The sequence below is a fragment of the Durio zibethinus genome, chromosome 12 (assembly GCF_047325235.1).
Source record: "Durio zibethinus cultivar Kanyao isolate XHJ-2024 chromosome 12, ASM4732523v1, whole genome shotgun sequence".
NCBI lineage: Eukaryota > Viridiplantae > Streptophyta > Magnoliopsida > Malvales > Malvaceae > Durio > Durio zibethinus.
Window position 1 is genome coordinate 14,994,624 of NC_143173.1, and position 21,999 is coordinate 15,016,622.

The 21,999-nt window shown below is 31.8% G+C and overlaps 3 protein-coding genes across 22 annotated transcripts; 2 read left to right on the forward strand and 1 right to left on the reverse strand.

The window, feature by feature from the left end:
• Window positions 1-462: 462 nt before the first annotated feature.
• On the forward strand, window positions 463-6,052 carry LOC111296056 (putative protein phosphatase 2C 38). Of its 5 annotated transcripts, XM_089740697.1 has the most exons (6): window positions 463-714; window positions 1,710-2,128; window positions 2,805-3,187; window positions 4,031-4,267; window positions 4,979-5,217; window positions 5,716-6,052. In XM_089740697.1, exons 2-5 carry the CDS (start codon window positions 1,804-1,806, stop codon window positions 5,207-5,209), a joined length of 1,176 nt encoding a protein of 391 aa, XP_089596823.1. In that variant the 5' UTR covers window positions 463-714; window positions 1,710-1,803; the 3' UTR covers window positions 5,210-5,217; window positions 5,716-6,052. The 5 variants fall into 5 exon arrangements, with proteins under 5 accessions (XP_089596823.1, XP_022745810.2, XP_022745811.2 ...); XM_022890075.2 differs by lacking the exon at window positions 5,716-6,052 and having other exon boundaries at window positions 466-714; window positions 1,639-2,128; window positions 4,979-5,556; XM_022890076.2 differs by lacking the exon at window positions 5,716-6,052 and having other exon boundaries at window positions 466-714; window positions 4,979-5,556.
• Window positions 6,053-6,325: 273 nt separating this feature from the next.
• LOC111296058 (CDP-diacylglycerol--glycerol-3-phosphate 3-phosphatidyltransferase 2-like) lies at window positions 6,326-9,224 on the reverse strand. 5 transcript variants are annotated; one of them, XM_022890081.2, is made up of 8 exons: window positions 8,835-9,224; window positions 7,867-7,964; window positions 7,702-7,752; window positions 7,455-7,568; window positions 7,313-7,369; window positions 7,098-7,183; window positions 6,846-6,985; window positions 6,326-6,744 (listed from the first exon to the last, which is right to left on the reverse strand). In XM_022890081.2, exons 1-7 carry the CDS (start codon window positions 9,205-9,207, stop codon window positions 6,865-6,867), a joined length of 900 nt encoding a protein of 299 aa, XP_022745816.2. In that variant the 5' UTR covers window positions 9,208-9,224; the 3' UTR covers window positions 6,326-6,744; window positions 6,846-6,864. The 5 variants fall into 5 exon arrangements, 4 of the variants coding, with proteins under 4 accessions (XP_022745816.2, XP_022745815.2, XP_089596826.1 ...); XR_016325956.1 differs by having other exon boundaries at window positions 6,326-6,985; window positions 7,098-7,214; window positions 7,327-7,369; window positions 8,835-9,221; XM_022890080.2 differs by having other exon boundaries at window positions 6,326-6,985; window positions 8,835-9,222.
• Window positions 9,225-14,337: 5,113 nt separating this feature from the next.
• Window positions 14,338-21,832, forward strand: LOC111296055 (uncharacterized). 12 transcript variants are annotated; one of them, XM_022890074.2, is made up of 18 exons: window positions 14,338-14,530; window positions 15,430-15,499; window positions 15,930-16,550; window positions 16,625-16,804; window positions 16,919-17,032; window positions 17,113-17,171; window positions 17,437-17,503; window positions 17,642-17,693; window positions 17,806-17,898; window positions 18,082-18,165; window positions 18,284-18,708; window positions 18,866-18,927; window positions 19,284-19,353; window positions 19,794-19,874; window positions 19,967-20,068; window positions 20,536-20,660; window positions 21,033-21,150; window positions 21,352-21,832. In XM_022890074.2, the coding sequence occupies exons 1-18, from the start codon at window positions 14,457-14,459 to the stop codon at window positions 21,508-21,510; spliced, it is 2,556 nt and encodes an 851-aa protein (XP_022745809.2). In that variant the 5' UTR covers window positions 14,338-14,456; the 3' UTR covers window positions 21,511-21,832. The 12 variants fall into 12 exon arrangements, 7 of the variants coding, with proteins under 7 accessions (XP_022745809.2, XP_089596819.1, XP_089596821.1 ...); XM_089740693.1 differs by having other exon boundaries at window positions 17,642-17,668; window positions 17,806-17,903; XM_089740695.1 differs by having other exon boundaries at window positions 17,642-17,668.
• The last annotated feature ends 167 nt before the right edge of the window (window positions 21,833-21,999 follow it).

A 21,999-nucleotide genomic window follows, 5' to 3' on the forward strand; every position in this document is an offset into this window, starting at 1 on the left:
TATATTTAATCATTTTCTTGAAATAATTTTCTCAAACAATTTAAAAAAAAATCCCCGACCTGATTTTGATTTTTCATTTCACAAAAATCAAGTTTAATTTTCTAATTATTTTGGCCAAGCCAACACAAGAAAATTATTGGAAAAAAAGAATGCATATTATTTTATAACCCAAACTTGTTTTCAAATGAAAAAAATTACAATTGTAATCTGCACCAAATCATAAAAAATGAAAAATAAGGAAGAAATTCAACATAATTTTCAAAAGGGAGAAAGTTTTGGTTTGCTATTTAAAAAAAAAAAAAAGGTAGATGAGTAAAAGTTGCCTAAAATGTTGGTTTGTTGAAGCCTGAAGGTCAAAGTCAAAACCCCCTCAGCCAATAAATTTAGAAAATAAAAACTATAAAAAATTCCAACCCAAAAACCATAAGCTAAAAACCCACAGAAAGGGCAAAAAAAAAAAAAAAGTAATAAAGAGAAGTGATGGTTTCAAAAACTCAAGATTTGTTTTGTTAAAAGTTACTAGTTTTTATTATATTTTTTTTCAAGCCCACCTTCCCAACTTTCTCCCAACCTTTTTCTTCTTTCCTTCGTGTTCTTTTGTCTCAAAACATTCTTAAAACATGTATTTTTTTGTTGTTCATTTGATTCTTTTGAGTCATCTTAGACGGGCTTATAACTGAAAAGATCATACAAAATTCTTCATTGTTTCATAAGGTATGTAAGTAGAAAATCTCCGTTGGGTCTTTTTTTTTAAATAATTATGTCATGTAGTTGTTGTTTTTTTTTTTTTATGTTTTTAGGGTGAAGGATGTCTGTCTGAAAATTCTTTGTTTTGTTCAAATTTTTTTCTTGCAATTTCTAGAAATACCCATCATTTTGTTTCCATTTTAATGCATGTAAAAGATTCAAATGTAAAATTTTGTCATTGTTTTGATTGACCCCATTAAGGGTTCTGATTGATAGGTGTCTGAAAATTTTTAATTTTGTTCCAAAGTTCATATTTTTGTATTTCTAACATTCCCATCACTTGGTTTCCATTTTAAAGCATGTAGAGAGGTGGCAATGTGGAATTTCAGTAATGGTTTCTAGTCAATTGATGTTTTACATATTGGTTGGTGTCTGAAAATTATTTGATTTTATTTTGAAGTTCATTTTTTTTGTAATTTTTATTCAAACCCATTAATTTGTTAGCATTTTAATGCATGGAGAGATTGGGGATGTGGAGTTCTGGTCATGGTTTCAATTTCATGTCTTTTGTTTTATGTTTTTGATGTATAGATTCATGAGTGTCTGAATTTTTTTTTTTTTATTTTCTCTCAAGTTATATTTTGGCTGTTTTAGAAATCTTTTTACATTTTAATGCTTGAAGAAGTTGGCAATGTGGAATTCTAATCTTGGAGTTTCATGTTCATTTCATGCATTTCAAGGTCATGTGTATTGGTTTGTTGGACCTCCAAAAGCATAGATAAACTGATGGTGCCTATATTCTTATTTTTGCCCTGAAAACATTGCAGTTTTATGTGAATAACCATTTTAGGATGCTGTCAGTAATGCCTCTCTTTAAGATTTGTCTAGAATTATGCAGTTTATGGGATTAAAATGAAGGTTTTGTAATTTCTTTTCATTGCAACTGTGCAGATTAATGTTGTCTGCATTTATCAATGTGTTTGATTTCTGAAACTTATGTTGTGGGTTTGGAAATTGAGCAGAAACCGGAGCAAATACTTTGGGTCAATAGAGTTCCCAGTATTGATTTTATGAACAATTTGATTGCTGGGTCTTTTGGGTGAGAATATGTAAGTTATGGTATCAGCAACATTGATGCGAATTGTGCCGCCCTGTTGGAGGCCTTCCGTTGAGGGTGAGAATTCTAGTAGAGGTGGGGATGCTAATGGTAGGTTTGATGGATTGGTATGGTCCAAAGATTTAGGAGAACATGTTACTGGCGAGTTTTCAATGGCAGTAATTCAAGCAAATAATCTGTTGGAAGACCATAGCCAACTTGAATCAGGTCCGATGAGCTCAGTTGAATCGGGGCCTCATGGGACATTTGTTGGAATTTATGATGGTCATGGAGGTCCAGAAGCTGCTAGGTTCATAAACAAACACCTTTTTGGCCATATCAAGAGTATGTTATTCTTTCTCCTCTTTGCTGAATTGAATCAGAATTTGTTATTTTGTCATTGCAATTTGGATAGGTTTTGATGTTTGACAAGTTACATCTTGCCTTGTTTCCATTGGTTGTCTCAGAAAACATCATATTTGATAGTTATAAAATATTTAAAGCTGGATCATGCACCTTAAAGAAGGACCAATGATGTTGAAGTAGGCATGTTTGAGTGAGGCAGTGAGGCTGGAACTTCACAATTTAACAAGCATTTATATTTTTATTGCAGTCTTAAAAGTCAGATTTGGAATGGGGTTTGGTTACTGTTGATTACATGCTTAGAGAAGATTTGGCACATTGTAAACAGGTTGGAAGTAATCTTCAAAAAAATAGAATGTGCTACTTTATGCTTTCTGATGATAATTTAGTAATCTGACGATTTGTCATGCCAGCTCACTGCAAAGGTCTTAAGAGTTTCAAAAGTCAAGTCGTCGATATGTTTTTTGGAGCTTGAGGATTTGTCAATTCCTTCTCATATGCTCCATTTTAATCATTTATTAGGGACAACAAAAAATGTCAAATTTGGATCAACTCTGACCCTCTTCTCCTACCTCTCCTCAAAAATCAAATTTCTTTTCCCCACTAGTTCTAGTTTCCAATTTTTGATAGTTAATGCATATGTTCACTGACTTGACAGCTATTAATGGTGCAGAGTTTACAGCTGAGAATCATGGAATGTCAGCTGATGTAATAAACAAAGCATTTTCGGCAACCGAAGAGGATTTTCTTACTCTTGTCAAGAAGCAGTGGCTTAGTAACCCACAAATTGCTTCTGTTGGTTCATGTTGTTTGGTGGGAATACTTTGTAGCGGACTGCTATACATTGCAAATGCTGGAGATTCTCGAGTGGTCTTAGGAAGACTGGAAAAAGCCTTTAAAGAGGTGAAAGCAGTTCAGTTATCATCTGAGCACAATGCAAGCATTGAATCTGTGCGGGAGGAGTTGCGATCATTACATCCTGATGATCCACAGATTGTGGTCCTCAAGCACAAAGTATGGCGGGTTAAGGGTATTATACAGGTAATTTATTGTGTCTTTGGGATATTTGTGCTATTTTGTCAAGACATTGATGAAAGTTGGTAAATTACTTTCTCATTCCAATATCCAGCCTGTTTACAGCGTATATTTCAGCGCATACCAACTTGAATGTTAGTCTTTTGAATTTCTACTTGGTACCAGAATTCGTCATATTTTCCGTCATTTCATTTTTCCATAGGAGCATCCTTGCTTGAATTGTTATCAGTTTGTATATTTATTTTCTCAGTACACCATCATGGTGCTATTTATGAATTCTTGATTTCCAATATAGACTTATGGCTCATCAAAATCCTGACCCTATCGAATCCCTTTACCATCAAAGAAGCAACCCCAAAATTATTTATTTAGTTAATTATTCATTTATTTTGTCTCTGTGACATGGATTATAACAGATAACAACATTTGACAAGGATACTTGTATGCATTGCGGTGAATCATGCTGCTAGGGGAACCAGCTTTAGGTTTTGGTCAGTAATCATTGTAAAAACTTATTTTCTGATGTAGAGGGATGTTATCGATAATGTTGAGGAAGGATGAATTCGAGAATATCTTAGGAATTCATTTTTCACCTGCTTTGGTGATCATTTCGTAGACTTCATGGGAATGATTTCAGGTTAAATAACAACATAAGTGATGTTTAGATATATGAAACTTGACCTAGATATGATATTTTTAGAATTTCAATATGTATTATGACTTTCAAAGGTACTTTCCAGGGGAATTGCCATTTGAATTACTGTCAATCTGACAGAGATAATTTGCATGATCTACTTAACAATCATGTGCAAAACTATAGTCCATTTACCAAAGTTTATTATGTGACAGATTTCAAGATCCATTGGTGATGCTTATCTAAAGAAGGCAGAATTCAACAAAGAACCTCTATTGCCAAAGTTTAGAGTTCCAGAATCATTCGAGAAGCCAATCCTACAAGCTGAGCCAGCAATATTAGTACAGAAACTCCATCCTGAAGATCAGTTTCTTATCTTTGCATCAGATGGTCTATGGGAGCACCTTGGCAATCAGGAGGCAGTCAACATGGTCAACACCTGTTCACGTAATGTAAGATTTCTTTTTGTGATTTTATTTTGATGTATTTAACCTGGCTATATTGTTGTGGTTGCTCTTACAATTGAGTTCTAAAAAAATAATGGCTCTTATGTTAGCAAGAATTAGCAGACCCTATCAAACCTGACAATTCATGTATTCTTGTCATCTAAAACACTAGTAATTCGTATATTTGTGTCATGTTTTACACTAAAATTGGGTGTTATAATTCATGTCAACATGAAAAATATGAAATATATATATATATATATTTTGTTAAACTCATATATGGTTTTTGCTAAAATTTTAACCCATGTTAGTTTTGTGTGTTTTCTTGTATCGTTTTCATGTCATGTTTTAAATTATCAGGTTCTCTTTTAATTTCCTGGGTTGTAAAACTCTAGACCTTTCCTTTTCCGCATTTTCCTATCTGTGATAAACATGATTGGTTGAGTCAACTACATGTTTATCCCTCGCAACCTAGAAAATGGTTTCTTGTCCTTGAAGCAGCTGCTGCTGGCTTTTCCTACATTGTGTAATTAGTATAATTGTTGACAAATTACTAAACCAGAACATTTTAAAGGTTTTCCTTTTTTATTCTTTTTTTTTTTTCTCCACATATATATATATATGAGTTATATGCTGAAATCACTTAGAACTTAGAGGTCATCTTTATTTTGATGATTAAGTTGCTTCTGGATATACTGATAAGAGATGCTTACACAGGGTATTGCCAGGAGACTTATCAAAGCCGCGCTTCGTGAAGCAGCAAAGAAGAGGGAAATGAGATACTCAGACTTGAAAAAGATTGACCGTGGAGTAAGGAGACATTTTCATGATGATATAACAGTTATTGTTTTGTTTCTGGATTCCCATCTGATAAGCCGCAGCTCATGGTGTGGACCCCTGGTTTCAATCCGAGGTGGTGATGGAGTCCCTGGAAATGGCAACTGCTAGTGCAACAGGTCCTAGACCTCTATCATTTTCTCCCCATTTTCTCCTTTTGTATTAACAAGCACTGAAAATTATTTTTTTCCCAATGTATAGCCACTCAATTCAGGAACTTGTTTCCATAAAGCCATGATAGAATTATCTATAGATGTTAGTTACCAGTTAGAGAGTGCCTAAGAGAATTCCTCCATTGAAGTTTACCCTGGTGACTGACACATGATAATTGAAAAGCTATAAAAATTCATTGATATCTATGGTATTATCCATTTGCCTTTAGAATTGTTCAGATTTTGCCACTAAATGTAAGTACATGTTTATTGTGGTTCAGTTCTAAGTGTTATTCTTGCCTCTTAGTTGTTTAACCTGCAATTTCTCTTCCCTGTGTATCTCTGAACATAGCATCTATGGAGATCTGGCTTCCTGGTTTCATCCCAACTTGAATCATATTAGCAGATGAAAGTTTCATTTGAACTGTTGCAGAAGTTTATGTAAACTTTGTCTCTTTTTGGCAGTTTTCATGAAGTTGTTGTTGGTTAAAGGCACTACTACATATTTTGGAATCCATGATTTAGCTCAGCCGGTTCATGCAATCACTTCTAAGAAGTGACATCTAATTAGTTTAGAGATAAAATTCCAATACTTTCAAGCCTTTCTCTGTTCTTAGGTTACGTTCTTTTTTGTACTAAAAAAGTCACAGCAGTTTTTTACGAACAATTCGTTAACAAATGTTGATGAATAATTTGTGAATAAATTCAATTTTTATCGTTTGTTAAACTTAACAAACGATCATGAACAACATTTTAACATTTGTTAATTAATCAATAGATTGATCAATGACCTTTCATTATCCTTAGATTACGTTTTCTTTTGAACTTAAAAGCCAGAGCAGATTGAACCATGACCTTTCATCGCTTTCTCTTTTCATCCCTTTCTCTAACCTTGAATTATGATCTGTTTTGTACTAAAAAAAGTCATTGCATCTTTTGACAAATAGCTCTTGAACAAATTCGATTTATGATTGTTTATTAAGTTACAATCACGAACAACACTTTAAAATTCATTTATTAAATGAACAAATCACGAATATAATAAAATTCAATCATATTAGTAACAGACCCAATTGTTGCCAATGGCCATTCGTTGAGAATTCTCTCACATAAATTTCATAATCAATTCATCATCATAAACTCATGAGTTCTTCAAAGGAGAACGTGTAACAGGGTATGAAATTTTGCTATAACAAATGAGATCTGCCTCAAATATTATCACTTTTGTGTAAGCTGTGAGTAGCTACTTGACTAGTAATTGTCATTTACACTACAATAGTTCAGCAAGAGTTGCTTCATCTCTAGTTGCAGTACAGTGCCAAATGTGCTTCTGTTGGGACTCAAACTTACTTTAAGCATCCGGCATCCTTTGCAAAAGCAAAACATGTCTAGTTCCAACATCGTTTAAGACGTTGGAACAGCCCGCAAACATATTGATACCCTTACCGAGACAGTTTTAACTAGAAAGAGACTTCAAAAAGCAAGGGCTTTCTCCTAAATCCAGTGAAACAAAGAAATCGGCTTCAATGTGTGAAGATATTCATCAGAAAGAATATGGAGTAACATGACAGAGAGAGAAAGGATCAGCCACAAACTGTCAGCAGATGTCGATAACTACTTTAATAATACTTTCCATATCTTCCCCATATACACAGCTAATGACATTACGGAAAGCCCTGCTGAAATATCAAGCAAAATAACACCCGAAGCTACTAAAATCCCAGGTTCTCCAAGACTACATAAAGGGTAAAAAATGAAGAAACAGTCAGATACAAAAGGAATGATTCAACCAGGCTTGTTTGGGCATTTATCATTATCATGCAGGTCAATGAAGCAAATTAATAAACCTGCTATCTCTTGTAGCTAGAAGTATGGTTAGTGCAGCCATCTGCGTGGCAGTTTTCCACTTTCCCAGATTGTTTACTGCAACAGCCTGATAATATGTATCAAACTTATAAAATAAGCTACAACCAAAAATCAAGCATTTCCTCGTGAGAGAAAAAAAAAAAAGAACATGTAAAATAACCTTTAATTTAGAAGTAAAAGAGGTTAAGAAGCAAACCTCAGAAAGCTTACTATTCTGAGAAGCAGCCCATTCCCTGACGGCAGACATAGTTATCTGCAAATGAATTGCCAACTATTTGTAAGATATCTTTAACTAATCCATACATGTAAAGAAAAATATCAGCTATAATATATATTACCTCCCTTCCAATAATGGCTATTGATGGTACAATCAGCAGCCATGGAACTTGCCCAAACATAGCAACATTCAAAGGTCTTGAACATAATAAGACCAATGTAGCAGCAACCATAAGCTACATTCAACAACCATTAGATCAGATGGAATGCTCAATGGTTCAGACAAGTTAATACAGCAACTTCAGTAATTAAACTGCATCTTTAAAAACCCTCAAAACTTCAGAAAAAAAAAAGGAAGAAATAATAGACCTTGTCAGCCACTGGATCCAAAAAAGCACCAAAGACAGAATGTAACCTCATCTGAAAGACATAATAAAGATTTTACTTGGATCAATTATACAGAGTAACTATAAAACAAGAGGAAAAAGAAAGGTTTCCATCGTATTCCAACAAGAGGGTTGGTGGAAGGCAAACCTTCCGAGCAATGTACCCATCAAGCCAATCAGTTATAGCAGCGGCAACAAATATACTAGTCGTAGCAGTCCTTCCCCACCAACTATCGACATAAAAGGCTAGAGAGGAAAAAAAAACTATTTCATTAGTCTCACCAAATGGAAAGTTTTCACATCGGCAATGCAATTAGCAAGTACCACTAAGAATTCAAAAGCACACCACCGATACATTGAACAACCCATAGATTTCTTATACCATTAATCACATTGCAACCTATCAAACATAGATCATAATTCACTCACGTAGAGATTTTTTTTGGTACAACGGAGACCATAGCTTGTGGATAGGGGAAGGGATTGCAGGTGCTAGGATTTGAATCCCAGACCCGCTGGATGAAGGGATTGCTGGCATTGGGATTTGAACCCCAGACCTGCTGGTTGCCACCTATTAAGGGCGACTCATTAACTAACTAGACTAAGCCTCAGGTTCACCCGCATAGAGATTTCAAATACAAATAAAAGCTATAATTCCCAAAATCATCATCAAATTATCAGATTATGACTCGAAGAGACATCAAGATTACAAACAAAATACCCTGAAACACACATAATTCACGCGCCAAGACATGGAAATCGCAAACAAACCAGGCTAACATATACATACTGTAATGGTTGAACGAGTTATGTCTCAAACAGACATCAAAATCACAAACATATAATCTAAATATACAAGAAAAACCTTGGAAAACTTTATACATCATCCAAACATTAAACAAAGCAAAATCACAGGTTCAAACCATGGAGGAAACAACAATCCTGACTGCATTACATAAAAATTGAAATGTCATTGTCAAATTATCATCATTATTAGAAATTTCAAATTCAATTCAATGTGCAACAGATCAAGAACAACCAAAATCTAACATCACTATCGACAACTATTCAATTAAACCGTTGCTGTATTATAAAATTCAAGAAAAGAAACTTAACTGAAAATCAGCACCGGCACGGCGGCAACGCGGCCTAGAGTTAAAACGGTGGGCAAAGTTAAAATTTTGGAAGAAGAATTATTAGAAGAAGACAATTTAGGCTGGTGTTTTTGTTCCATCAACAGCGGCGTTTTGGAATCCGAATCCATATCAGCAAGAATTTCGTCAGACCCGGAACCCGACCCGTTAAAGGCTCCTTTTGTTTGCTGGGGAAGAGGAAGGGAGCAGCTGGGAAAGGGGAATATAACAAAAGGTATGCTTTTATTGGGAGGGGGGGGAATGCTAAATTGGGCCGAGGGTGAGGAGGGGGCTATCGTGCGCCGGGTTAGGTGGAGTGAGGGTGGAGCCCGGTGGTGGTTATGGTTCGGACCCATTTGCCTGGATTGACGTAGATTGAGGTTTTGAGATGTAAATAATTTGTTAATACTTTTAATTCGAATAAATTTGAATTTAATTCAAGTATTTTTTATATTAAATTTTAATAGCTTGTGAAATTAATTAAAATTTTATATTTTAATTATTTTAATTAATAAAATATTTTAAACTAGAACTTAAATATAAAAAATTAAGTTTTTGTATAATATAAAAATTAAATTTATTTTTACATGTTAATCGAATTTAATCGAATGAATTTTGATTGCTTAATTTTTTTTTTCAAATCGAACTTAAGTTACAAAAATAAAACTCAATCAAACTTGAATCGAATTTTAAGTTTCGAATTTAAAATTGAGCTATAATTAGAGTTTAATGTTGTATCGATTGGAACTCAATTTATTACACTTTTATTCTAGATTGAGTTTCAAATTTTTTTTTAAGTTATCTCTTAAATTAAGGTTATTGGTTGAGCTAAAAAATTTATTAATCAATTAAATTTAATTTTAAATTTAATTTTTATATTTTAAAATATTATAATTAAATTAAAATTTTTTTAATTTTGAATTTTATAAAAATAATTATAAAATTAAGTTAATTTGATGAAAATCAATAAAAATAATTATTTTGGGAGAAAAGTATTTAATATAAGTTATCTCTTAAATTAAGGTTATTCATTGAGCTAAAAAATTTATTAATCAATTAAATTAAATTTTTATATTTTAAAATATTATAATTAAATTAAAAAATTTTTAATTTTGAATTTTATAAAAATAATTATAAAATTAAGTTAATTTGATGAAAATCAATAAAAAAAATTTTGGGAGAAAAGTATTTAATATAAGTGGTTCAATTTGTCCTGTTCTAATCCAATGAGGTCATTCAATTTTTTATGGTTTGAATCACGTCAGATTCAATTTTGTTAATATCTTTAAATGTTTAGGACTTAGAATTGAAAACCCTATTTATTTTCATTTGGTATTATTTAAAAATTTGTTTTTATACTAGTATTTTAAAATTAAAATCAAATAAAAACTTCTTAGTAATTATACAATTTATCAAATTAATATTTATTAAAAAAATTTTGTCCAAACCTCAATTTATTTGTAGGATTATAAACAAATTAAATATGAACGAATGTATATTTATAATTTATTTATTTATTTTTAAAAATATTTAGATTCAATCGTGTTTAGTAATAAAATTATTTTATTCATTTAAATTCGATTTGTTTAAATAATACGATATTTATGTTGTATTCGATTTAATTAAATTAAATAAATTTATTCGTGAACAATAAATAAATATATTCACGAATATATATATATATATAAACAAACATGTTTATAAATAATAAATAAATTATAACAAAATAAATTTAAACAAACGAATTATTAACGGACCAAACGAAAATAAATGAATTTTTAAAAAATATTAAAACAAAAAATTGGTAATTTTGTTGTTAGTATTATTATAAATGAATAATAAAAGAATAAGTTTTAAGCAAATTTTAAATAAACTTATTCATAAATATAAATGAATCAAATAAATTTTTATTAATATTTAATTAATTTAACAAATGAATATAACAATATTATTTAAAATCATTTGTTAAACTTAATAAATAAATAAAAATTAAATATATTAAAGAACGATTCATTAAAAATTTTATCCGTTTACCCCTATTTGACAAGTGCTAAGCCTTTGAACAGATTTGGTTCTCAAATTCTAATAATGAAAAACACTTTCTTTTATAATATTTATTCATCTAATTAGCCTTGTCATCCATTAGATTGTGCAATACTTATTTTATTAATCTAAACATGAAGTATTATTCTATTATATCAGTAATGAAATATTTAGATTTCACAAAATGAATAATATTTTCTCACATGTTCCTATATTTATTATATTAATTTATTAATTTAAGAGTTTAATTTAATCATACTATTTTTTTTGGTCAAGCTAATGAGATTTGCAATACTAATCAAATCTTCATAACTTAATTACATTGCTTAAATTCTCAAAATCAATGGTTTTTTATTGATTATTCATAGATAAACAGCTAAGCTTCTTAGAGGTGAAGGCAGAATCTTGCTCACAAAAGATCCCTTTTCTATGGCTTGAATGTAGTTTGTGTTGGAAAAAAGTTGGCATCAAAAGTCAAGACATTAGACATTTTTATAAAATTTTTTTTTTTAATAAAAATCATGAAAAAAAGCTGAAAGATTGAAGCAAACTTTTTGTATATCACGTTGAATTGGGAGTTTCATTTATATTCATTAAAATATGCAAATTTCATGTGACTTTTTTCAAATCATAAGATTCAAAATACCAAAAAACAAAATGTAAGATCATGATTTTTTTTTTCAAAAAATGTTAAAATCTCTTATAATTAAGAGATTTTCGATTAAATTTGATAAATTAAAATATGATACAATAATACGATATAAATAAGATATAAATATAAAATATAAAAATAACACGATTTAAATTTTAATAATAATTATATATAAATTTAATAAAATAAAAAAATATATTTTATATTTTATGTCGATATAAAATATAATACTTAATTTTTATATAAAATAAAATACAAACAATGAAAAACCGTCATTCAAGCATGAAAAGCATTGACCCCCAAAATTTTCACAACTCTTAACGCCCCCTTTCAAACTTTAAGCAACCCTTAATACATATATATATATATATATATATAAACTTGAATTAGCTCATTCAAATTTTAATTTTTTTTCATATATATGTAATATAAAAAGTTGTATAAAAAATATATATATTAATTGATTTCTTCAAAATTAAGTGTTAAGATTCATCAACGATACAAATATTTAATTTTTAATATTTTATACAATATGAATCATCATATTTACTTTGGGCATTGTTACTCTACAAAATTTTTTTTAATAAATTTTATAACTTTTGAAGGAGGATTAGGCGTTACATACTAATCACCATTCCCATTAAAATTGACTTTTTTTTTTCGTGAACTTATGGTTTGATGCTCCTAAATTCATAGATAATATATCAATTTTTATATTAAGTACTTTGACGAGTAATTTGGAATTTCATATTTAGATTTTATTATGGGCGGGTTTAGTTTTAATTTTATGTTAATTAATTGATTTATTTTATTTGTTTGATTTAATTCTTTAATTTTTTATATTAGATTTAAACTTAATTATTATTGTAATGTTTATTTATACTATTCATTTCATTTTAAAATAATAAGTTATATGAGTGATAACAAATTGGATCAAATATGATTTAATTCGATTTTTTTTGAATAATGTATAAAATTATGAATATTTAAAATTTAATTTGTATTCGATATAAACTTTCATACAATCCAAATCAAATTCTATTTGTTTGATTTAGTTCAGGGTTTTTTAATTTAATATTTTTATTTTTATATATTATTTTAAGATGATTTTTAATATATTTAAATAGATTTAAATATAAAGTAATTATTTTTATTTTATAAAAATTTAAAATATATAATTCGATTTGATTTTTTTTTCAAATTTTCACTTTTAATTTGAAATTTAATCCAAACCTAATTTATATTTAATATTTGAATTTAATTTAAATTAAATAAAAAAATCAATTTAAACCAAATCGAATATTACAATTTTAAATCTGATTATCGATTTTCTTTTTTTTTTTTGCACTCCCTACCAAGTTATTTAAAAAAAATTGATGATAGAAGGAAATAGGAACCATAAATTGAAAGACAATGTTATTCTTAAAAAAAAAAAGGGTAATGTTATTTAAATAGGTTAATATCATGATTAAAACCCTATTTAAACGTTCTGCCTCAAGAGGAAAGCATGCTACTTTTTCGTAGGCAGGACAGCATGTGATTTTGTTTAGGATAATTAGTGACAAATTGAGTGCTTCTAAATTGTTTCTTTTAAGGTGAAGAGGGTGCAAAAATTAATGATGATCTCCAATGCTATCACATTGGACCCATCCAAGAATTTAAAAAGTAGGCAAAAAAAAAAAAAAGGCCTAAAAATTTATTAATGGTTATATGATTTATTAGTAAAATATTAAATTTTTAGTTAAAATTTAATTATTAATAAATTTAAATAAAAAACACATCAAATTTATCAAAATATTTCCCCTTTATTATATAAATAAATAAATTTATTATTATACTTATCATTATTGAAATGTAGTTACCTAAAAGAGTTTATTTATTGTTGCTTACTTTGTCAAAGTTTGAATGGAATGTTCCCTAGTTTGATTGTTTTCTTAGTGTATCTTAAGCAAAATAAAATATAATTTCTTATAAAAAAATTTAGTAGAGATCAAACTAAAAAAAAAAAATCATTTATACAATAAATGGTTCTTAAATTATAATGAAATATTTAATATAGTATTTAAATTTTAAAAATTTATAATATAATATTTAAATTATAAATTTATTAATTAATATAATATTTAAAAATTATTTATCCGATACATATATCATTTGAAGTTAATTACATTAAAAGTAAGTGCTATATAAATTAATAAACTCATAATTCATGTGACATATTAAAAATTTTTAAAATTTAAATATTACATCATTATTATATTATAATTTAAAAATTATTTATAATATTAATTTAATAATATTGAATAAAATGTCAAAATATAATATAATAAAATGAGGCAAAGAAATGTAAGTTTTTTTAATAAATAAATAATTAAGAGTTAAAGGTTATATTAAACTGTTTCATTTTTAGGAGTTTTAATTTTGCATTAACTTTAAAAGTAAATAAAAATTATATTTTACATATTTTAAACAGTATGGAACTCTATATTTAATATATAACTAATATTTAAAAATAAATAAAATATATTTCTATTTTAGTCCTTTTAAGATTCAACTATTGGTATTATTTTTTTATTTAAAATTTTCTGATTCAAGGAATTGCTAATCCTGCCGTTTTCCGTCATCGATCTCCGTGCTAAGAAAGCACCCACATGTGACGCTGATCTCGCCATTCTGCATGTGCCCCGTCTTTACATCGCTCTTTCCTCCCTCACTTCCCTTCTCCCAAACAGCGAAGCCGAAACTCCCTGCTTCTCTCTCTTTATATATATCCTTTCTTTTCTCTTCCATTGTTTTTCCGTTGCAGAAATTCAGGCGAAACAGAAGAATCTCCGAAAGATCCTCTCGTCCGTCACCGACATCCTCAAAATCTCACAGACCAATCAAATCGATCCACCTCATCAGGAACAAATGAGATCCTCCGCCGCCACCATTACAACAACTACCAAAGCCGTAAACCCCCTTATAACCTTCGAGCACAAGAGGTACGCTCTTCTCGCCATGTGTCCCTTCGATTTCTTTCTCTGATCCATGAAAATTTTGATCAGATCTTTTTTTTTTTCTTATTTTTAGTAAATTTTTTGACTGTTTTGACTACGATTTTTTATCCGTGATTCTTGATTTGGATTTGATAATGTGAAATGTGATTTAATCCTTTGAACGAATTTGAGTGGAAAATATGAACATATGCTGCTTTGTAGTGTAACTCGGCAATCTTTGGATTCCGATTGCAGGTACATTCAAGCTTGATTTTGATTGAATTTTCTTTTTTTTTTTCGCCTTTAATTTTGATTTTGATGTTTTTTGAGTTAGATTTTTTGTGATCAAAATCGTATTGCCTTTGATCATAGTTTAATTTAGTAATTGAGGAGAGTGGTGGCTGGTTGCTAGTGATTTGTGATCTTTTATGGAGAAAATTTTTTTCTGAAACGTGGTTGGATTTTTGAGCAAATTGAATCGAAAATGAGTGATAATGGAAAGAAGAGTAGTTTAGGTTTGGCTAGGATATGTTGTTTTTCTAGTCAAAGTAGGCAATGTTTGAAGGTATTTTGATTACATTACTTGCTATTTCACCTTTAGTTTGATGTTTCTGCTTATTTCTTGCTCTAGATTTTATTTTGCAATGAGTTCTCTTGATTTGAAATTAATAAGATTAGTTTAATATTGCAAGTAATTTTAAATTTTAAGCTAGTTTTTGCTTAGAATGCTGTGGTAATCAGTGATTTGTTGGAGGTTGAATGCAAGTAATTTGAGCTAATTTTTTCTCAGAATGTTGTGGAAATTTGCAATCTTTGTTTGAGATTATTTTTCATGGAATGATCTGTTGTTAATGTGAAGGTTTTGTTGAACTTTTGGGTGGTTATAAAGCATTTATTTTTGACAGGGATGCGTATGGATTTGCGGTGAGACCTCAGCATGTGCAAAGATATCGAGAATATGCTAATATCTACAAGGTATTTCTTGTAGACACTATTTCTGCTTTTATTGCTTTTATTTTAAGCTCATCACCTTCTTTTGGCTGCCGAGTAAAAAGAAAAAGGATAATTAAATGCCAACTAATATATCATGGTGAATATTGAATGATGTGCCTCACTCTCTCAGTACAGAAATCGGTAATAATGTGTCACAGAGTTATTCTCAGGCAAATAAATTTTGTTAAGACTTAACAATTAACGTATTTCCTTTAATCCTTCTTCTCTTTTTCTTTCCCAACCTCTTTGCCTTCCACATTGTTAAGGGTCCTGAATGATATCAAGCTCTATAAGTCAGAACTTTAATTTAGTTTCCTTGACTAATTTCTGGGCATCTGAATGGAGATCAAAGGAAATAATTTCAACTTAGATGGATAAAAGGTTTATATCCTGTGTATACCCATGACTTTAGGAAGAAGAGGAGGAAAGATCAGATAGGTGGAATGATTTCTTGGAACGTCAAGCAGAGTCTGCTCAATTGTCTTTCAATGGGATAACTTCAGAGAATGGAAAAGAGCCCACATACGTCGAAGCTGCAGAGGATGGGAACAATGAATTGCAGAAGGGAGCTGAAGGAGATGATTTATGTGAAAAGAGGTCTGGTTCTGATAGCATGTCTGAGAATGAAACAGAAAAAGAGAAGGTACAGTCTGCACCAGGGAAAAGAGTTCATCCAACCCAAATATGGACTGAAATTAGACCATCCCTTCGGGCCATTGAAGATATGATGAGCATTTGTGTAAAGAAGAAAGGCAGTTTATATAAAGATGATCAAGAAACTGGTCAAGGGAATCTGTTAGCTCCTACTGAAGATGCCAGATTCCCAAAGGGAGCATCAGAGGAGGATTCTGAGGATGAATTTTATGATGCAGAGAGATCTGACCCAGTTCCGGATGCCCCTACTAGTGACAGAGCAAGTACCACAATAGGTGCTGTTGCTGCAGATGCAGCTCCTACAGAATCTTTATTTCCCTGGAAGGAAGAGTTGGAAGTTCTTGTTCGTGGTGGAGTGCCAATGGCTCTTAGGGGAGAGGTATTTTATTGGATGTTCTGTCATTCTTTCTTGATTTCCATATTCTCTCTCCCTCATGAGCTTGGTCATTACAGCTTTGGCAAGCCTTTGTTGGTGTGAGGACACGCCGAGTGGAGAATTATTACCAGGATCTGCTTGCTAATGAAATTAAATCAGGCAACAACTCCGAACAACAGAGCTTCCAGTCAAATTGTAAGGGTTCAACCACAGAGTCCATATGTGGGCCCGAGAAATGGAAGGGACAGATTGAGAAGGTTGTTCCACGTGCTGTTTTCTGAATGTATTTAGTTTCTTCAGCAGCTGGTGCTACCTTTTTGTTTGGTGTTATTAGTTTGAGTTTCCTAACTGATTAGTGGTTCTAAAAACAGGATTTGCCCCGAACATTCCCAGGTCACCCTGCACTGGATGATGATGGTAGAAAAGCTTTGAGACGGTTGCTTACAGCCTATGCTCGACATAACCCCTCTGTTGGGTACTGTCAGGTATTAGGTTCAGAAATATGTTAGCTATCGCCATGTTTGCTGTGTTTTGGCTTTTTGGGATAAGTGTTTTTCTCATGCAGGCCATGAATTTCTTTGCGGCCTTGTTACTTCTCTTGATGCCTGAAGAAAATGCCTTCTGGTAGGTTTGGAGACTCAATTGAGAAAATTCCTTGCAAATCCAGTAGTCCTTGTTCTATCTCTGAAATTCATTTTCCAGGGTTACAGATCAGAGCATATTTTGTTAGTGGAACATGATTACTTTCTGTTATGCACATGATTTGCATGTTTTTTTCCTTTTTTATTTGATGGGATTCTCTATTTTTAATGGCAACCATAACATTTAATTTTTAAAAGTAAGTGCGCTATTGGCTTTATATTCTTCTAAGTTGTGGTATACATTTCAGGGCTTTGATGGGCATTATTGATGACTATTTTGATGGCTATTACTCAGAGGAAATGGTTGAGTCTCAGGTAATATTTTGCATAACTCTTTTTCTTCTTGTTAGTTGATTTCTACCGTCTGCTTTCTCCTAAACGAGAATGTTAAAGTGGTTGATGGAATAATTGTGCTTTAGATAACTATCCTGGTAATTTGTGGCCTTTTGTTAGGTTGATCAACTTGTTTTTGAGGAATTGGTGCGTGAGAGATTTCCCAAACTGGGTTTGTTTTTGCAATATTTGTTCCTTTTGTGTTTGAATTTTCCCAGATGTTCTCTTTCCGTTGCATTTTTTGGGCAGACAGTTTATGATTGATATTTTTATGTTTATTGCAGTCAATCATCTAGATTACCTGGGAGTGCAAGTGGCATGGGTTACTGGACCATGGTTCCTATCCATTTTTATGAACATGCTTCCATGGGAAAGTGGTCAGGTTTCATGCTGTGTCTTTTAGCAATGTTTAACTAGTTGCGCTACTTATTGCACTATTTGAATGTTTCTCCTGCAGTTGATGCCTTTGTTGCTAGTATACTAATGTTGCATTCTCCTTTAATAATTGGAATAACCATTGCTTAGTTAGAAGCTTCCTGATGGATTTCTCCTCATGACAGTGCTTCGAGTCTGGGATGTGCTCCTGTTTGAAGGAAATCGAGTCATGCTTTTTAGGACAGCACTTGCTTTATTGGAGTTCTATGGTATGGGGTAAAAGACATGAATGTTTTGAAATTTATGATATCTTTAGGGAACATGAAGCGTGTACACAGTGACCAATGAACTTTTTAATCTACAAAATGCAACTTAATTTTCTTACAGGCCCTGCATTAGTTACAACTAAGGATGCGGGAGATGCAGTTACTTTGCTACAATCATTGGCTGGCTCAACATTTGACAGCAGTCAACTTGTATTGACAGCTTGTATGGGTTATCAAAATGTAAATGAAAAAAGATTACATGAGTTAAGAGGGAAGCATCGGTCAGCTGTAATAGTTGCTGTTGAGGAAAGATCAAAGGGGCTTCAAGCTTGGAGGGATTCTCAGGGCCTGGCATCTAAGCTATATAGTTTTAAGCGTGATCCTAAGTCGATGCTTGTGGAAACAAATAAGACAGGACGACTGGTTGATTCAAAAACAAATGGGGATCTCTCTCGTTCCGAGTCTGGTTCCACAAATGCGGATGAAGTTCTTCTTAGTCTGACAGGAGATGCTGAGTTTGATGCTGTTCCTGATCTTCAAGAGCAGGTAGCATATATATTTTCCCGTTTCATGAATACGATAGTTCATTGTTTAATGTTGTATTTTGTCTATCAGTGGATGATCTTGGTTCATGCATGAGACTTTGTTGGCCTGTTTTATGATGTTCTCATAGTCTTAATTTCTTATTAACAATCATGTGCAGGTTGTATGGTTAAAGGTTGAGTTGTGCAGGTTGCTGGAAGAGAAAAGATCAGCTGTCCTCAGGTTAGTAATTTATTTTATCTCTATGGTTTTCAAGTTTTGCAACCCTCAATTTGCTATAGACTGCTTAGTAGAGGCGGTGCAATTTATTTTGTTGGTTGCAGATCTGTTACTTTCTTGCTTTTATACATGGGCATATCTTAGCTACGTTACAGTGGTTTGCATTTTGGATTTATCTAACTAATTAATCTTTATATTTTATGCTGTAATTAGTTATTGGATTTATCTAACTACTTAATCTTTGCATTTTATGCTGGAATTAGTCTGTTTTTTGTTTTAAAATAATCCTTTTTCTTTTGCCAAAAGAACCACTGATTAATGTGACACTGGCAATCTTGGTTCTTTCTCATTTGTATCAGATCTGAGGAGCTGGAGACAGCTTTGATGGAGATGGTTAAGCTGGATAACCGGCGCCAATTAAGTGCTAGGGTAAACTGGAATATCTTCATTAGTGGCAGTTCCTTTGACATTTGTTCTTGCAATTTTTGCTATTTTTCCCTGCCTAAATTTTACAGTCAATTGTCTAACTTGTTCCTGGGATCATTATTAAACTAGAAGTCATTTCCATGCATGCAACTTATTTTGCTTGCTTTTACCTGGCACCTTGTGCTTCTACATGGAACTTTATGTTGGATTCTCAATGTTCATTTTATCTCTAGCTACTACAGGGTATACAATTTGATTAATGTTTCTACGGTTACCAGAACTTGCAAAAAACCTGTGTTTCTGGTTGTAATGGCTCTTGCCTGAATCAGTGACAGACACTAGAGAGATTTTATTTGAGTTTGGTGTTTCCCTGACTTGAAAGTTGCTAGGTGTTTTCTTCAAGGGAATATATTGCATACTTAGCATCTGTTTCTGATCTTTAGGTGGAGCAACTAGAGCAAGAAGTTGCTGAGCTTCGTAAAGCACTTTCTGAGAAGCAAGAACAAGAAAATGCAATGCTTCAGGTTTGATTTATTTTCCTCATTCAATTAGTGGAAGATTGTCTTCTCTTGTTAAAATGTCTTGATGATTATGAAATTTGTTGCACATTTCATAGGTCTTAATGCGGGTGGAGCAAGAACAAAGGGTGACAGAAGATGCTCGCAGATTTGCTGAACAAGATGCAGCTGCACAAAGATATGCTGCTCAAGTGCTTCAGGTACTCATTGTGCTCAAAGCCCTTGTTTTGCCATGCAACTTTCATTAGTAAATATTTGCTGGCAGCAATTTTTCCCTTGGATATTGAGTGGAAATTAATGATAACATTGATTTGGCTTTATGATAATGGTTTGAAAACAATAGGTCTTTTTATCACTTATCACCGAAAAAAAATCATCTTTTTCAAACTACTGCAGGCAGGGAACCAACATGTTTAGTTCATCTTCAAACTGAAAAATATTTTAGGCACCTATCAAGCTGTTACTAACCAAACACTGGGACTTAGAAAAATGTTAGTCAATGTACTCTAGCCTAGGAAATTTGCAAGAACATGCTTGTTTCCATTTCCGCATAAATATTTCCCCTCATATATACCTTACTGAGGGAACTAACATTGTTTTGAGTTCTTATATCTTTATTTATTTGGTTGCATTTCTGCTCTTGGCTGTAACTTTTATGTTAATGCAGGAAAAGTACGAAGAGACCATTGCTTCACTTGCTGAAATGAAGAAAAGAGTGGTAATGGCAGAATCCATGTTGGAAGCTACCTTACAGTACCAGTCTGGACAAAGTAAAGCCCAACCTTCTCCACGGTGTGTAGTCAGCCTTTTGCCAATTTCAATTTTTTTTTTTTGCTTGGGTGAGAAATTTTTAGTTTTGTGTTGGGTGTGTATATATGTTGGGAGGTGGGGGTTCAGGGCCGACTCAATAAATTGTTGTTTTTCTATGATTTTAGTCTTTTCTATTTCTTTCAGTGACATCCAAAAGCTATGTTCTTTTCGATACTTATTTATAGTTTCGCTTTTTATTATCTGCTTTCTTCCCACCAATACTTAACAAAGAATGGAAAAAATGCTTTAATCTTCAGTTATCTCTCTGCAAAGATATTATGAGCCTCTATTTTCTTTTTGTGCTCCTCGTGCTTCTGGATTGGTTTCTCCCTTCTAATAAATATAAGCTTGCAGATCTTCACATCCAGATACACCAGCATGCAGCAATCAAGAGCCCCAACAAGAAATCCCCACCCGAAAGATTAGTTTACTTTCTCGACCATTTGGACTTGGCTGGCGTGACAGAATCAAGGTTTGTTTTCACACATTTACTTTCATATAAGTTGTGGGATGATCAGACGATTGCTCTGCTTGATTAAACTGTTGGCCTGGCTTAACAATTGGAACAACAAAGAAATGAGGAATCAAGAGAGATGTCTTTTTTTTTTGTAACAATATTCTATCATAATGTATTAAACCAAGATTGTTGATAAAGATTTATTGAACAAAACAGGGAAAGCCCAATAATGCTGATGTGCCAAATGGTGGGAAGCCCTCTAATGAGGGTCAGAATACCGAAATCCTGCAGAAAGACACAAATGCTAAGGAAACAAATGGCAAGGACACGAACGACAAGGACACAAATGGCGTGGAAGTTCAAGATAAGGAGTGAAAATTCCCGGTTTGTCTTGTTAATACCTGCATACATATCCTTCTTTTGCTGCCTCCAATTCTTCCATTCATCGGCCATGGTAGATAATTTTTATTTAACATTTTCAGGAGGGTAGTAGCTTGCTTGTCTGTATTTTTTAACTGGAAAACGAACATAATACTCATTTTGATTTCTTTTCGTTCGGTTATTAGATACTAATAATACTAGTTTGTACAAGGGGAAGAGAATGCAAGAACAAGAGTTAAGAATAGGGAATCACCTGTAAGTATACATGGGGTTTTAATGTTTGCTTCTTTGATAGATATTTCAATTTTTTTGGATATTTGAGGGCTATCAATATTATATTTCTGTACTGATTTTTTTTTATACAAAAGGGGTCCTAGGTTGAAGATTGAAAATGAAATTGTTGGTGTTATTTTCTCAGACAAATTTTAGTTGAACTAATGGCGTGCCTAGGGGTGTAATCGAGTTAGTTAATATAGTGTTATG